This window comes from Mobula hypostoma, chromosome 24 (assembly GCF_963921235.1).
Source record: "Mobula hypostoma chromosome 24, sMobHyp1.1, whole genome shotgun sequence".
In the NCBI taxonomy this organism is placed as follows: Eukaryota; Metazoa; Chordata; class Chondrichthyes; order Myliobatiformes; family Myliobatidae; genus Mobula; species Mobula hypostoma.
The window spans coordinates 51,006,476-51,024,680 of NC_086120.1; the positions used below are offsets into that span (position 1 = coordinate 51,006,476).

Consider the following 18,205-nt stretch of genomic DNA (forward strand, 5'->3'; position numbering starts at 1 on the left):
TCCCATCGGTCCTCACCTAGACCATAACCCTCCCATCCATGTACTGGATCCGAACTTCCGTTAAATGTTGAATTCAAACCCACATCCACCACTCCTGCCTGCACTCTCATCCCCCTCTGAGTGAAGAAGTTCCCCTTTGTGTTCCTCTTAAACACTTCACCTTTCACCCTTAACTCATGACTTCTAATTCTAGTTCCATCCAATCTCAGTGGAAAAAGCTTACTTGTTTTTAGCCTATGAATACCCCTCATAACTTTGTGGAGCTAAATATGATAGAGGACTCAAGGCTGTTCGATTGCCACATGAATGTGCAGAAAATGGAAGGATATAGGCATTCTGTAAAATGAAGGGATTAGTTTAGTTGGGTATTTGATTACTGGTTTAATTAAGTTTGGCTTAACATTGTGGGCTGAGGACCTGTTCCTTTACTTTTCTACGTTCTATATAATGCCTGGAGTGGGTGGAGACATCAATTATGTTGGCTGCTTTACTGAGGCAGCGAGAAGTATAGACAGAGGACTTGTTGGCGCCCTTCCTTAAAGAATATTGATGAAAAATTTGGGTAAAATTATCTTGAATGCACACCCACAAATTATCACTGTTATTTATTTTGCAATATAAATCTATTGTTCACAGTAATGGGAACTCACAATGTCCGAAAGGACAGACATGGAGAAGGGGATGATTGAGAATGTGGTGGGGGAGGGGTGGATCTAGCCACTTTCTCCCTGATGGTGGAGAGAGAACCATGTTTCTGTGTGCTCCACTCAATACTGTTATCTCTTGGTCTGGGCTGGGTTGCCTTCGCCTTTCTGAACAGTGCTGCAAGATTGAAGCAATTTAATCCAATGTCAGTTTGCGAGCAGTTTTTTATGGACAATGCTCTGTTCAGTTCTTTTCACAGACTTGGAAGTGAAATGTATCAGAGTGAGAAATGTTCACAGCCGCAGCCACATTCATTAGCCTGCTGTTCCACTTCCTGCCGATTAAAATGTATTCATATCATTGGAGTAACATTCAGCCTAAATTAGCAGAGTCAGCACTCATCGCACTGTCTATGTATGCCTTTCTCTCATTTGGCTTAACTTTACCCACCTTTTCCTCATCGCTCCTATGCTAATGACTTCATTTCAGTAGTGACTGCCACGCTCCAGCCATCTTCTAATGGAAATGCTTCTCAGGAATTCCATTTTGAGTTATTTAATAAATATTGTATGTGTACAATATTCAGTTTTGGACTTCCTGATGAATGGAAATTTCATCTGTTCTATCAAATCCGGATATCATTTACACAGCTTTGACCAGATGCACCTTTTTGTGTTTTCTAAGGAAAAGTGGTTCTGTCTGTTCATTCTTTCTGAAATAGGTTACAAACTCTCAGTTCTGCTATCATTCTTGCCACCATTTCTGTGCACTTTATTCTTCATCCTTTTTTGCATTTCTGTCTTAATCTAACCTAACATATGCTGCTTTAGTGCTTACCTGTTTGTACTGCACTCACAAATATGGCAGCTAATAGTCTGTGAGTAGAAGATCCTGTTCCTTCTGTGTGTTGCTTGAGCAAATTGAGTCCCCCCCCCCATCTTAAGAGTCCATGTCTTAATTTATTTTCCTCCTTTCATCAACAGATATTTCTGCGATGACAGATGAAGTGTACAGGACACGAAGCCAGAAGAGAGCGTTGGAACGGGATGGTCTACACAATGACGTTGAGACAAAAAAACCCAAAATGGAATGTTCCCGAGGAACTGATCTGGACAGTGATTTGGAAGAACTGAAAGAGATCAGGATTAAAACAGAGCCAGCTGACCGGGGCGGCGGAAGAACTACGGGATTATTAAAGGGGCCAGGTGAAGTGAAAGCAACAATCAAAGTCGAAGTTCCGACTGGAGATGAACCCGTTGACATGAGTACATCAAAGATGTAAGTATGCAACAGTGAACTGGCACATTATTTAACTGAAAGATTTAAATTTCTCTTTACACTTTACAGCTGATACAGACAGTGCCTGGATTACATTACTAAAAATTGCTCCTGAGTTGGTTCCTCATCAAGTCAGAAACTTTAGTTTATTTTTATAGTTATCCATATGGCTCTGCATATTTTCATTTCATTGAGTAGCTACCCTAATGCTGCCAGTAATGAAACTGATGGAATATGTGCTGTATCCAGTAATTAATGAATATCATGAAACATTTTATTATCTGGTTGCATTAAAAAATGCTTTAAAATGTGTGGTAAAGTAAACTTGAAGTCAGATTTCCATAGCCTGGGAAGCCCAATACTTAAGAAATATTGGATACATCAACCTCAGTTTGTGTATACCAAACTTGTCTAGTAATAACCAGGTAGTGTTTTTATGTTTGGTAATTGACAATACGTAACAGGACGCCCCAGAAGTTTTGATTACCCTATCTACAACAGGTAGTCAGAACTGCCCAATGCATCACTGGCACCAGCCAACCTTCATCAAGGACATATATACAGAAAGGTGCCAGAAAAGGGCCAGTAGCATTATGAAGGATCCCACCCACCTTGCTTATAGACTGTTTGTCCCACTCCCATAAGGGAAGAGGCTACATAGCATCCACTCTCGACTCAAAAACAGTTACTTTCCCCAAGCAGTAAGGCTGATGAACACCTCCACCCAGTAACCCACCCCTCCACACCCCCAAGCATTTATCATTTTCTGTCAGTAACTACATACAGACGCTCCTGCACTAAGTGTCATATCTGAAAGAGCATCTCATCAAAAAGCTGGCACCTCTGTTCGCTGCTCCTTCACTGCTGAACTGAGAGAGTCAGCGAGAATTTTGTTTCATCTGTTAGTCTTGCTCTTGAGCGGTGAACTTTCATGTTCTATGGCAAGAGACTGCCATGTGAGGCTAAGTATTTTATATATGGTTGACACATGAAACCTGTACTGTTGGAAATCAGTTAACTGCCTCAAAATATTTTTCTGTAATATTAATAAAACTGCAACCGCTACAGTAATGAGAGAGGTTTAGGAGGTTTTATTGGTGGATTAGATATTAGAGGTGATTCATGATGCATAAACAGCAGGTGGACCTGTTGGGCCGATTCTATGCTGTACATCCCCTGCAGCTCTTCTGTAACCTTCGTTACTGAAAGGAACACAGTCTATTTTATATAGGCTGTCCTCACAATTCTGCACTTTGTCCAGATCTTTCACATAATGACGAGAAGAGCCTCGCATTCACAAACAGGATTATCACAGGCCCCACCAACAGATTGAGACATTGGATGTGCTTTCAGAGACCAGTGGGATGGATGCATAGGCTGCATCTTCAGTAGGCTGGTTACAGAGGATTATTTAGAAAGTCTGCTCAAAGCCCTGCAATTAATGAAATGTGCTTTTGGCAGCAGGTTATATTCATGTGTGCAGGTTGGGGACATGAAGAAAGAAAGTTGGAAAGCTTTCACCAGATAACATACCCTGAGCAGAATTGAAAGTCCCAGTAAATTGATAAGTAGCAGGAAATGTTTCACCCAGGGGTAAATAAGTGTGGAGTTGAGCTGTGAAAATAAAAATGTGAAATGATTTAAGAAGCACTTGGCGATATCAAGATATTTGAGTATTCCAGATGAATGTGTGAAAGGAAGTAGTGGTCGTCTTGGATGCTGCTTGAGTGGTCAAGTACAGTCATACAATCACCAGCAGTGCCAGTCAGAACTAAGAAATCCCTTCCCATGACTATGACTTTGTACAAAGAAAGGGCAGAAGTAGTTCTTTCAGAAGCATGTTGTCAGGATAAGAAACCAAAGATGTCTTCAATTTGCAAGGGGATCAAGCATGATTTGAACAGATGAGGTTGAGTTTGTTGGCTGATTTGAACTTGTGTAGGTTTGAGCTTGTTCTTCAAATTGTGGAGAGCAAATCTCAGTGAAACCATTGAGAGCCATTGATGGAATTGTTTGTCCTTTCCAGTGCAATCGAATTGTAAATCTATAACCATCAGGACAATAGTTAGCAGCAGCACTAGGTGTGCCCAAAACATCAGTTCTTCATTCCCCTCCCATAGACTCTGCCTGACTTGCTAAGTTGCCACAGCATTATGTGTGTGTTACTCTGGATATCCAGCATCTATAGAATCTCTGGTGTTTAACCCAATGCACCCTGCTACTGAGGAATATAGGCCCTATTGATTTCACCCTTTCAGGTCCCTCATATTTTTACACAACTGTATTTGAAGTATCTGTTCCAACAAAATGATCCTGGCTTATCTTATCTTTCCTCACAGTTGTAATTTTGCAGTTCCGGCAGCATCCTCAAAAATTTGCTCTCCATTGTTTCCATCGTAGTACAACTGCACCTCTCTTATGATGTGATAACTAAAATAACTGTGCACCAACCACCATTGTATGTAGTCCTGCCTCCTGCTGTGACCTCCCTGTAATCATGCCCCAGCTAACAAAGAAAAGCATCCTATATGCCATTTTAACCACATTATCAACTGGTGCTGGTTCCTTAAAGGATCTATGAATGTATACTCGGGTGCCCCTGTTCTGTAAAGGATCTGTGAATACGTACTGGGGTGCCCAAGTTTTTTTACGCAATAGACTCCTACAATTAGCCATGGGGTCCATGGACTCCAGGTTGGGAACTTCTACTACAAAGGATCTGTGAATGCATACTCAGGTGCCCCATTCTCTAAACCAGGGGTGTCAAACTACGAGCCCGCAAAGGGGTCCAGTCCGGCCCGCGGGATGATTTGGGGGTGGGGGAAAGTATATTCACGACCGTTTATTATGTATCTGTACGGCAGCCGCTCTCTCTCTCTCCACCACTGTCTGTGCCACCTGCTGCACCGGCAGCTTGTTGTGTGTACTTAGAAAACAATAGGCTGCAGTTAACCACCCGCTGTGCATAAGCACCTACCACCCTGCACTGAAGACCACTAGGGTCCCACTTACATCGTCAGACACAGTATAAACACACAGAGTACTCAGGTAAGTAACACCTGTAGCAAGACTGAGACTGTGTTTGCTGCTGTGGTTCAAAATGCTTTCCAAGAAAAGAAAAGTTGACTTCGAAGGTCGGATATTCAACGATAATTGGAAAGATCGTTTTTTCTTCTGTGAGGTCAACGGCAAACCATCGGCAATTTGACACTCTTTTGTCCAAAAGTAATTTTGGACACTGCCTACCCTACCACACTGAAGTCCGCTGGTTGAGCAGATGGATTGTGCTCAAACGTTTTTTTCAATTACGTGCGGAAATTGAACTATTCATGAACGAGAAAGGGAAGCCAGTGGCAGAGTTGGATGACCCGGACTGGCCTCATGATCTTGCATTTGTGGTGGATATAACAGAGCACTTAAGTGTGCGTAATGTTAACATGCAAGACCGCAACAAACTTGTTACGAAATACTATGACAGCATTCATGCCTTTCAAATTAGATTAGGCCTGTGGGAGATGCAACTATCCCAGAGCAACCCAACTCATTTCCCCTCTTTGCAGTCTGTGCCTGTCGCTCATGGGAATAATGACAACACGGACAGGTACAAGGACAAAATATCACAGCTGAAAAGTGAGTTTCAGAATCGTTTCCAAGTCTTCACTCAGCTTGAGGTGGAAATCTCACTATTTTGCTCGCCGTTTGCTGTCAACGCAGCATCAGATGTGCCAGAGGAACTCCAAGTGGAACTAATTGAAATTCAGTGTAACTCAGCTTTGAAATATAAATTTGAGACCGTGGGTCTGGACTCATTCTATCAATACCTGGGACCGATGTACACCAAGATGACAGACTTTGCCTCAAAGATCCTTTGCATGTTGGGGACAATATATCTCTCTGAGCAGGCGTTCTCCATAATGAACATTAACAGATCCAAACTGCGCTCGCAGCTGACACACAGACATCTAAATGACATTATGAAAATCACAACTGCCCAGAAACTGGTCCCTGATGTTGACAGGCTGGTTAAAGCCAAGAGATGTCGGGTGTCTGGAAGCAACAAGTGAAAAATGAGTGACACTGTTCGATGCACTGTGTCATGTAAGCAAAATGCATTTTGAAATATTGAGTGTCATAATATTGTGATTCATTCATTTTCTGACTATTATTGTAAATGTGATCACTTCAATAAAAATTAGAGACTAACTGTGTTCATTGTCTGAGTTTGATTGCTGGAAGCAGGCTATTAATTAGGTGCAGTTGTGTAGCCTACATTTACAATTTGTTTTGTTAGGTCTACATTTGTGTCTGCTGATGTTCAATTTCAAATGGTTTATTAGTGGAAAGGGTGTGGCTCCCAAAACAATCTTAGCCAAAATAGCATAGTTTTTTCTCTCTTTCATCACAACTTTCTTGTAGCCTACGACTGTAAGTTAATACCAATCATAAAAATAATGCTTGCTAGGCAATCTCCTTCATAAGAAACGAAATTCGTAAAATGAAACACTTTGTAGTTATAGCAGAGACTGAGACACATGAGAGCAGGTTGAAAAAATGAAGGCAACAAAAGCTGTGAGAGCATGCACGCACACAACTGATCCGGCCCGCATGAAGTCACATTTTGCCCAATCCGGCCTGTGACCTAAAATGAGTTTGATACCCTTGCTCTGAACTAACTATGAACAGATACTCGGGTGCCCTATTCTCTAAACTATCTATGAACGGATACTTGGTGCTGCTATTCGCTGAAGGATCTGTGAATGCGTTCTCAGGTGCCTAAGCTTTTTATGCCATGAAATCCTACAATTAACCATGGGTCTGTGGACTCCAGGTTGGGAACCTCTACTTTAAGGATCTGTGATTGCATACTCGTGTGCCCCTAGAGAGCTTTGCTCTTTTGCCACTGGCTGTATGCAGGTAGGAGGACCGCCACATGATCAGTTTTACCAAAATGTGGTCTGGGAATGGTAGACATTCCTTATCTTAGTATACAGTGGTTTAGTGTGTTGGGAGCTCTGGTGCTGCAGGGTATATGCTGATGATAATTGGGGAGGGTTTTCTTCAAACAAGCCTCGTTGAAGTCCCAGGCTGTGGTTTGAACAACCCAAGTTCCAACGTGGACAAGACAAAGGAGATGATTGTGAACTTCAGAAAGCAGAGGTCAGCCACTCTCCATTGCACATCAATGCTCCAGCACAGAGAGAGTAAAGAATACAAAGTTCCCTGGTATGCACATACCAACCTAACTTGGACCCACAACACCTCACTAGTCAAAAGGCACAGCAGCGTCTACACTTTCTGAGGAGATTGAAGCGTGTGAGATTTCCTGCCCCCATTCTATCTACTTTCTACAGGAACACCATTGAGAGTGTCCTGTCTGTGCATCATTTTGTGGTATGGTAGCTGCAAGGTATGAGACCGCAAGTCCCTACAGAGGACAGTAAAAACTGCCAAGAGGTTCGAGATTCCCCCCCCCCAATCATTTGTGACATTTACACATTTTGCAAGCGAAGGACCCAAAGCATTGTTGAGGATCCCTACCATCCATCCCACAATCTCATTGACCCACCACCATCAGGAAGGAGATACAGAAGTGTTAGGACTAGTACTGCCAGACTGGGTAACAGTTGCATCCCTCAGGTTGTGAGACTAATGAATACCCTGCCATCTCTGGGGTCTTGTCACTAGGATAGTGAGCTGTTTACTTGTTTACTTTATTAACTTATTTATAGGGTAATATTTTGTTTAATGTGCTCTGTGGGTGCATCATGGTCTGGAGGAGTATTGTTTCATTTAGTTGTAAAAAAAAATAGATGACAATAAACTTCAGCTTTAACTTAGCCTGTCTCCAGTGGAGACTTGAAGATTGCGAATTTGCCCCATTGAAGAGTATAAGATTCTGATAGAGCTGAACAGAGTTCAAGTTCTATGGCTGTTTCCTTTATGGGCTAAATGTAGAATGAATGGACATAATCTTACATGGTGGATCCCTAATTTTTGAAACTAAGGAGGAACAAATCTTGGGATTGTAAATCTTTCCAGGACCACCAGACTCAAAAACAGTTACTTTCCCCAAGTAGTAAGGCTGATCAATACCTCCACCCAATAAACCCTCCCCTCCATACCCCTACCATCACTACTTTATCATTCCCTGTCAGTCACGTTATGTACAGACACTAATACTGTGCCTATCATCACTTTATGGACATACAACCTATGTATATAAGCTATAGTGCTGGCGCGTGGCCAAGTGGTTAAGGCATTTGTCTAGTGATTTGAAGGTCGCTAGTTCGAGTCATGGCTGAGGCAGCGTGTGTGTCCTTGAGCAAGGCACTTAACCACACATTGCTCTGCGACAACACCAGTGCCAAGCTTTATGGGTCCCAATGCCCTCCCCTTGGACAACATTGGTGGCGTGGAGAGGAGAGACTTGCAGCATGGGCAACTGCTGGTTTTCCATACAAACTTGCCCAGGCCTGTGCCCTGGAAACTTTCCACGGCGCAAATCCATTGTTTCATGAGACTAACAGATGCCTGTATATAAGCTATATTATGTAATATTATTGTATTCTTTATTTTATTGTGTTTTTTTGTGCTGCATCAGAAACGGAGTAACAATTATTTTGTTCTCCTTTGCACTTGTGTACAGGAAATGACAAACAATCTTGAATCTTTCAAAATCTTGTCCTTCATGAGTACTGGCTTATTTAAGCATATTTGAGGGTAAGGTAGATTTTTGGATGTCACGTTTCTTTAAAGAGGAAGTCTTTTCCATCTTTTAGTCATTCACCTAACCCAGTGAACTTGCCTTCTGTACTATATTCTGTATTTTTAGTTAGCACAAAGCCACCAGTCTCGCATTTAGAATGGTCAAGTGATCAAGAATTAGTTCACTTTGACAAAGAAAATCCAGACTTCTGTGTTTGCTCTATTATTGCTGCTGCAGGAAGGTGGAAGATGGGGTGAATGTGAAATTCTGGGAAATGCTGGGAATACTTTGCATGTTCTGAGTTTTGAGGAGAGGTTTTCTGAGCTGTTCCGTGCCACTCCTTCCATACATGCTGCTTGGCTGAACTGTGTAGTCTGGTCACTACAGTTGCACTTTAACAAGCAAGCGGATAAAAGCTTGGACTTTTCCACAAAGGAAAACCAGTGTCTGGTCAATTGGTTTGAATCTGGTGTCTGCTCAATTACCGAGCCCTTGCCTAGAAATGTATTTCCTATCCAGTGGGGATAGATTTTTTTCCTAAGCACAATTTCTTTCAAACATTCAGTAAAGTTGGCACTTAACCTTCAAAAATTCAGAGAATTTCTTTTCTTTTAAAGGTATTTTTAAAGTAGAGTATTTTTTAAAGTGGATATATTTAATGTGGAATTTGAAAGGATCCTGATTAGTAAGGTTGTCAAAGGTATGGGGAGAAGGTAGGAGAATGGGATTGAGAAGGATAATAAATCAGCTATAGTTATAGTGCAATAAAATAATTTTGGGTAGAGAATGATTGGCACAGTCAAATGCAGGATCACATTCAGAAAATCAAATTTGAATTTTGCCAACCCGCCATAGCGTCATGGGGCAAATACAGTACAGTGGATTCCAGTTAATTGGGAAACACCAGGTCAGAACATTTTGACCCAATTTAGCAGCTGCCTCAATTAGTTGAAGTTTCATGGAAATAGCTAAAGACGTATTTAAAAAAACTACAGTTTCAAATTATGAATTTAAATGAAATACAGAACAAATTAGAACATATCAGTACTACTACAGTGCAGTAAAACTGTGTTTTAGTTCCTAATATTTATTGATGGAGGAATTCCTTTATTGTGTTTTGATTCACTGTACACTGCCTATTTTAAAAAAAAGTATTTCCCCCCCCCCCCGGAAGTTTTCATGTTTTAATGTTTTACAACATTGAATTAGAGTGGATTTAATTTGTTTTGTTTTTGACACCAATCGACAGAAAAAGACCTTTGTGTCGAGGTGAAAACGGATCTCTACCATGTGATCTAAATTAATTACAAATATAAAACACAAAATATTTGATTGCATAAGTATTCACCCTCTTTAATGTGACACACCAAATCATCACTGGTGCAGCCAATTGGTTTTGGAAGTCACATAATTAGTTAAATGGAGATCACCTGTGTGCAGTCAAGGTGTTTCAATTGATTGTAGTAAAAATACACCTGTATCTGGAGGTCCAAGTGCTGGTGAGTCCATATCCTGGCAAAAACTACACCATGAATACAGACGAACACTCCAAGCAACTCGCAAAAAGATTATTGTAAAGCACAAGTCAGGAGATGAATACAAGAAAATTTCCAAGTCACTAAATATATCTTGGAGTACAGTTAAGTCAATCATCAAGAAATGGAAAGAATATGGCACAGCTGTAAATCTGCCTAGAGCAGGCTGCCCTCAAAAACTGAGTGACCATGCAAGAAGGGGACTAGTGAGAGAGGCCACCAAGAGACCTATGACAACTCTGGAGGAGTTACAAGCTTCAGTGGCTGAGATGAGAGAGACTGCGCATACAACATCTGTGGCCCAGGTGTTTCACCAGTCACAGTTTTATGGGAAAGTGGCAAAGAGAAAACCACTGTTCGTTTTTTAAAAAAAAACACCTCACATGAAATCTCAGCTAGAGTTTGCCAAAAGGCATGTTGGAGACTCTGAACTCAGCTGGAAGAAGGTTTTATGGTCTATGAAACCAAAATTGAGATTTTTGGCCCTCAAACTAAACACCATGTTTGGCATAAGCTAAACACCACACATCATCACAAAACACACCATCCATACTGTGAAGCATGGTGGTGGCTACATCATGCTGTGGGGATGTTTCACTGCAGCAGGCCCTGGAAGGCTTGTGAGGGTAGAGGATAAAATGAATGCAGTGAAATACAGGGAGATCTTGGAGAAAAACTTGATGCAGTCTGCAACTTGGAAGATTTGTTTTCCAGCAAGACAATAACCCCAAGCATAAAGCCAAAGCTATACAGGAATGGCTTAAAAAGCAACAAAAAGTTAATGTCCTGGAGAGGCCAAGTCAGAGTCCAGACCTCAATCCAATTGAGAATTTATGGCTGGACTTAAAAAGGGCTGTTCACTCAGGATCCCCATGCAATCTGACAACTTGAGCAGTTTTGTAAAGAATAATGGGAGAAAAATTGCACTGTTTATGTGCAAAGCTGATAGTGACTTATCCACATACTCAAGGCAGTATTTGCTGTTGAAGGTGCATCTACTACTTGAAGGGGGTGAGTAATTATGTAATCAATTATTTTGTGTTTAATAGTTGCAATAAATTCAGACTAATTTGTAGAAATTTGTTTCTGTTTTCTGTTGATCAGTGTCAAAAGAACCAAATTAAATCCACTGTGATTCAAAGTTGTAAAACAAAACTTGAAAACTTCCAGGAGGGGGGTGATTGATTACTTTTTATAGGTACTATAAATGAGCTAAATCAGTGCAGTGGGGATAATGGACTACCTTCATACAATGTTTTTGGCAATTGCATTCTCCAAATCTTCATTTTCATTGTAACATTCAGGATGATTGTTGATACCTTTAAATTCTTCGTAGGTCATAACTTGTTGAAGTGGTGAAGTCATTTCATTTTCAATCATGGACGTTTCTGGCTTCTCCAAGCCTGACTGCTTGAAACCTCAGTGAGCAAAACAGTTCTGAATCTGAATTGACTTACTGCATATTTCTCGCCAACTATCAGTGACAAAAATCACCGCTTTTTAAACACAAAAACATGCAACTGACATTATTTAAAAACTGCTCTAAGCGCAGTGTAGTCTCTAACTGCCACACAAATGCAACAGTTTCCTGACACAATTAAGTGGCAAACAAAGGGAATCCCAGCTATTTTATTAATTTAGTTTTTGTTCTTTAGAAGTTATCCCAAATAAACAGCTGTCCCAGATAACCGATGGCCTATTTAACTAAAGTCCACTGTATATGCCTGTCCTTAGGCCTTAGTAAATTAATTGAAGAGATCTGCATCTCTTCTTGACCTACCCACAACTCTCCCTCCCCCTCCCACTTCTGCCTCCCCCCTCACCCACGCTCATGCTGTCTAATCCTATCCTTTTTTTAAATTAGAATAGATTCAACTTTATTGTCAATATGCCAAGTACAGATACAAAGCTAACGAAATGCAGTTAGCATCTGACCAGAAATGCAAAGAATAGTGTTATTTACAAAATAACTGTGAATAAAAAGTAAGTGCTACAGCACACAAATATAAAAGTACTGAGACAGTACAATATGGGTGCAATACTGCTTAGCGCTGTGATGTGAGGTTCAGCAGGGTCACAGCCTCAGGGAAGAAGCTCTTTCTGTGCCTGCTAGTGTGGGAGCGGAGGCTCCTGTAGCGCCTACCAGATGGGAGGAGAATAAAAAGTCCATGGTTAGAGTGAGATGCATCCTTGATAATGCTTTAAGCCCTGCCCAGGCAGCATTTATGGTAGATTTTCTCAATGGTGGGCAAATGGGTGCTGATAATCTGCTGGGCAGTTTTCACCACACGCTGGAGTGCTTTGCGGTCCGACACGGGACAATTGCCATGCCACACTGAGGTGCAGTTGGTGAGTATGCTCTCAATGGTACAGCGGTAAAAGTCCGTCAGTATCCTGGGAAAGAGCTGAGCTTTCTTGATGCTCCGCAGGAAATAAAGGCGCTGTTGTGCCTTTTTGATCAGGATGGAGGATTTCAGGGACCAAGTGAGATCCTCGGAACTTGGGCCTACTCAGGCTGGAGAAGGGATAGTATAGATGCACAGATTACTTGGTTCTTCCACAGTTCAGGGTTAGGTGCTTCCTTCACTGCTGGGTTACGTGCTCCCTTCATGGGCCAGGATTACATGGTTGTAGCATTGAATCTATTTATATCATTAACAAAGTGCAGATTTAAATTAAAATCCAAAAGGAGTAAAAGACTGATAAAAGCAGGATCTCCCAGTGGCCACGCATTTTAATTCCACATCCCATTCCCATTCTGACATGACTATCCACGGCCTCCTCTACTGTAAAGATGAAGCCACACTCAGGTCGAAGGAACAACACCTTATATTCCGTCTGGGTAGCCTCCAACCTGATGGCATGAACATCGACTTCTCTAACTTCCGCTAAGGCCCCACCTCCCCCTCGTACCCCATCTGTTACTTATTTTTATGCACACATTCTTTCTCTCACTCTCCTTTTTCTCCCTCTGTCCCTCTGAATATACCTCTTGCCCATCCTCTGGGTCCCCCCCCCACTTGTCTTTCTTCCCGGACCTCCTGTCCCATGATCCTCTCGTATCCCCTTTTGCCTATCACCTGTCCAGCTCTTGGCTCCATCCCTCCCCCTCCTGTCTTCTCCTATCATTTTGGATCTCCCCCTCCGCCTCCAACTTTCAAATCCCTTACTCACTCTTCCTTCAGTTAGTCCTGACGAAGGTTCTCGGCCTGAAACGTCGACTGCACCTCTTCCTACAGATGCTGCCTGGCCTGCTGCGTTCACCAGCAACTTTGATGTGTGTTGCTTGAAAAGACTGATGAAGTAATTTTGATTTTAGAATCTTAGACCATAAGATGCTTGTTCGTCCATCATTGACGACGATGAGGACCTCGACACCATTATGATGGTGTCAAGACTAGCGCGTGATTTGGATTTAAGTGAGGGAGAGTTGTGCAGCGTCAGCCTCACTCTCTCTTCCCAATTCCCATCTGGATCCAGTGGCAAGACCGAGTCTAGACGGCTAGAGATGGGACTAGGCGCAGTGGATGACCAGGACGTCTTCTGTGTCTTGTCCTGCTCTACACGTTCCACGACGCTTGCAGAGACCACCTTCTTGACCGTTGGACCTTCCATTGGGCTTGTCCGCTCAATCCACCGGAGTTTGTCTTCACATGCTGGGACAGACAACTCCCTATCTCACTGAGGGTTTGAGACCCGTCGGCTACCCTCACCTGGTTTAGCCGGCTTGTCGAAGCTATTGCCCGGGGTGTGGCCGCTGTCGCATGCAAACAGCTACGGGGAGCCGCAGGTGAGAGCTGAGTGCCAGGTGGGGACCAAAGGTGGACTAACCGCCTTGAGAAGGGCGCGACATGTTCCCCCATCAGAGGTGCTACCCCTTCCTTACACCCCAGACCATAAGATACAGGCGTAGAGTTAGGCCATTTGGCCCATTGAGCCTGCTCTACCATTCAATCATGGCTGATCCTTTTTTTTTTCCTCCTCCTCAAACCCATTTCCTGGTCTTCTCCCTGTAACCTTTAATGCCATGTCCAATCACAAACCTATCAATCTCTGGCTTAGATACACCCAACAACCTGGCCTTCACAGCAACAAATTTCACAAATTCACCACCCTCTGGCTAAAGAAATTTCTCTACATCTCTGTTTTGAATGGACACCCCTATATCCTGAGGCTGTGCTGTCTTGTCCTAGACTCTCCCACCATGGGTAGCATCCTTTCCACATCTACTCCGTCTAGTCCTTTCAATGTTCGAAAGGTTTCAGTGAGATCCAGCGAGTACAGACCCAGAGCCATCAAACGTTCCTTGTATGATGACACTTTCATTCCAGGAATCATCCTGTGAACTTCCTCTGTACTCTCTGAATGCCAGCACTTCTTTTCGAAGATGAGGAGCCCAAAATTGTACACAGTACTCAAGGTGAGGCCTCACCAGTACCTTATAAAGCCTCAGCATCACATCCCTGCTCTTGTATTCTAGACCTCTTGAAATAAATGCTAACATTGCATTTGCCTGCCTCACCACCGACTCAACCTGCAAGTTAACCTTTAGGGTGTTCTGCACAAGGACTCCCAAGTCCCTTTGCATCTCAGATCTTTGGATTTTCTCCCCGTTTAGAAAAAAGTCTGCATATCTATTTCTACTACCAAAGTGCATGACCATGCATTTTCCAACATTGTATTTCATTTGTCACCTTCTTGCCCATTCTCCTGATCTGTCTCAGTCCTTCTGCATCCTACCTGTTTCCTCAACACTACCTGCCCCTCCACCAATTTTCATATCATCTGCAAACTTGGCAACAAAACCATCCATTCCACCATCTAAATCATTTATATACAGCATAAAAAGAAGTGTTCCCAACACTGACCCCTGCTGAACACCACTAGTCTCTGGCAGCCAACTAGACAAGAGTCCTTTTATTCCCACTCACTGCCTTCCTCCAATCAGCCAATGCTCTAACCATGTTAGTAACTTTCCTATAATACCATGCGCTCTTAACTTGGTAAGCAGCCTTATGTGTGTCACCTTGTCAAAGGCCTTCTGAAAGTCCAAATATACAACATCCACGGCATCCTCTTTATCTATCCTACTTGTAATCTCCTCAAAGAATTCCAACAGGTTCATCAGGCAGGAGTTTCCCTGAAGGAAACTATGCTGACTTTGTCTTATCTTGTCCTATGTCACCAAGTACTCCGTCACCTCGTCCTTAACAATTGACTCTTAACATCTTCCCAACCACTGAGGTCAAGCTAATTGGTCTATAATGTCCTTTCTGCTGCCTTCCTCCTTTCTTAAAGAGTGGAGTGATATTTGCAATTTTCCAGTCCTCTGGCAACCTGCCAGAGTCCTGTGAATTCTTTTTTGAAAAATCCTTTCTAATGCCACCACAATCTCAAACGCTTCCTCTTTCAGAACCCTGGGGTGCAGTTCATTAAAAGTTCCAGCTTTTCGAGCACCTTTCCCTTGTAATAGTAACTGCACCCACTTCTCTTCCTTCACACACGACAACATCTGGCACACTGCTAGTGTCTACCACAGTGAAGACTGAGGCAAGATATTCATTTAGTTCAGCTGCCATTTCCTTGTCCCCCATTATTATTTCTCCTGCCTCATTTTCTAGTGGTCCTATATCCACTCTTATCTCTCTTTTATTTTTACATACTTGAAAAATCCACTTTGATATTATTTGCTATCTTGCTTTCATATTTCATCTTTTCCCTTCTAATGATTCTTTTAGTTGCTCTCTGTATGTTTTAAAAGCTTCCCAATCCTCTATCTTCCTACTAATTTTTGCTTTGTTGTATACCCTTACTTTTGTTTTTACAATAGCTTTGACTTCCCTTGTCAGCCACAGTTGTACTATTTTGCCATTTGAGTATTTCTTCACTTTTGGAATACATGTGTCCTGCACTTTCCTCATTTTTCCCAGAAACGCACGCCATTGCTGCTCTGCTGACATCTCTGCCAGCAAATCTTTCCAATTTACGTTGGCCAACTCCGCTCTCATACCAATGTAATTTCCCTTATTCCGCTGAAGTACTGCTATATCCCTATCAAATTTTCTCCCTATCAAATTTCAAGTTGAACTCAACATATTGTGATCACTGGTTCCTAAGGGTTCTTTTACCTTAAGCTTCCTAATTGCCTCCGAATCATTACATAATACCCAATCCAGTATAGCTGATCTCCTAGTAGGCTCAATGACAAACTGCTCTAAAAAGCTATCTCTTAGGTATTCAACAAACTCACTCACTTGAGATTCATTACTAACCTGATTTTCCCAACCGACCTGCATGTTAAAATCTCCCATGACTATCATAACACTGCCCTTTTGACGAGCATTTTCTATTTCTTGTTGTAATCTTTGGTCCACCTCCTAGCCACTGTTGGGAGGCCTGTATATAACTGCGATCAGGGTCCTTTTACCCTTGCAGTTTCTTAACTCAACCCACAAGGATTCAGCATCTTCTGATCCGATGTCATATCTTTCTGCTGATTTGATGTCATTTTTTACCAGTACAGCCACGCCTCCCCTTCTGCCTACCTTCCTATCCCTCCAGTACGACGTGTAACCTTTTACATGCAAACTACAAACTTCCTTGAGCCACCATTCAGTGATGGCCACAACATCGTACTTGGCAATCTGTAACATTGCAACAAGGTCATCCACCTTATTTCTTATACTCTGTGCATTGAGATACAATACCTTGAGTACCGTATTTGCTACTCTTTTTGATTTTGCATCTCTAGTGTACTGATACTCACACTGTTGGCTGCAACTATGTCCCATCACCTGCCTGCCCTCCCTGACAGTCTGACTGCATGCTATGTTTACTTTTTTACCATCCGTCCTATCCTGACTCTGTTCACTCCAGTTCCCACCCCCCTGCCAATTATTCTACTACTTATTCTAGTCACATAAATATTAGCTACATAGAATCCATTTTGACCCCCTCACTGTTGTGTGAATTGTTTGGTTTCCTGTATTCATGGTGAATTCTCCTCTCCCCATCCCCCATATTTCAGCCTCTGGGTTACTCCATTCCTTACTGACAGCGATGAGCTGTTACTGTGCATTAATTCCAACAAGATGTTTAAAATTTATTTGCAGATTGTGGACTGCAGAAGCTCTAATATGGTGAGGGAATTTGTGTGTGGGGCTCATGATCCTCGAGTAGTGGCAGCCATGAAAATATTTTAAATGTTAGCATTGTTTAGATTTTGTGAGTGAATTGCACTAAACTAGGGTGGATTTCTCTCACACAATAAGTGGATCTCCGTTAAAGTGAATGAACCATGATGGATCTGTAGGCCTGTATTGTACTAAACCCGCCTACTCATTGTGTTTCTTCCCCCACCCCCAGCAGTCTGCAACAGCCTGCATATTATAGAATAGATTTTTTAAAAATTATGCGCTGAAGTACTTGACATATATTGGTGTATGTGAAAGATTTGTGTCTGCTTAGATTCCAGTCCCATTACGTTCATTGATGAGTTTGACTGCCAACGTGGCAGTATCCCAGAAGCTTCGAATGGCCTGTGGGATCCAACAACTTTCACACTGGAACTACCAAACAAAACAGCACTGCTTCCCTGGGCTTGAATCACACCGATGGCCCAATATTGACCTCAAAACAGTTAGGCTTGGTCACCTCTGCATGTGGAGACTACAAGAAGCATCTTCACCCCCTTCCCCCTCCCCGTCATGATTTTAGAAAGGTTTGAATTGCTTCTTTCTGTACATCTTCACATACTATGTGTATGTAAACTGTGCAGAGCCCTGGGTGAGATTGTAGTTTAGCCCCAACTGCTCTGGAGTGGAAGTGTGTTAACACAGACCAGTTATGGCTCAGCTCTATAACTGAGGAGACCCCAAAGATCATTGTCTGGGTTAATCGTGGTAATCGGACAGGGGTTTATTTACCAAGTGTTTCAACACATGAACACACTGACATAAACTGATGTTTGTTCTCCATTTCGTGTGTCTCCATGTGTGGTTAAGCTCAGTGGAACTGTTTCTGATGACAGGAGAAGGGGCAA

General features: G+C 42.3%; 1 protein-coding gene across 10 annotated transcripts in view; it reads left to right on the plus strand.

Moving 5' to 3' along the window:
• The window catches only part of gatad2ab (GATA zinc finger domain containing 2Ab), a 212,835-nt gene that overhangs the window by 118,454 nt on the left and 76,176 nt on the right, over nucleotides 1-18,205 (plus strand). For all 10 annotated transcript variants that reach the window (XM_063032321.1, XM_063032315.1, XM_063032313.1 and 7 more), the window contains exon 3: nucleotides 1,629-1,923. In XM_063032321.1, coding sequence (XP_062888391.1) covers nucleotides 1,629-1,923 — 295 coding nt within the window. The remainder of the gene's footprint in view (nucleotides 1-1,628; nucleotides 1,924-18,205) is intronic.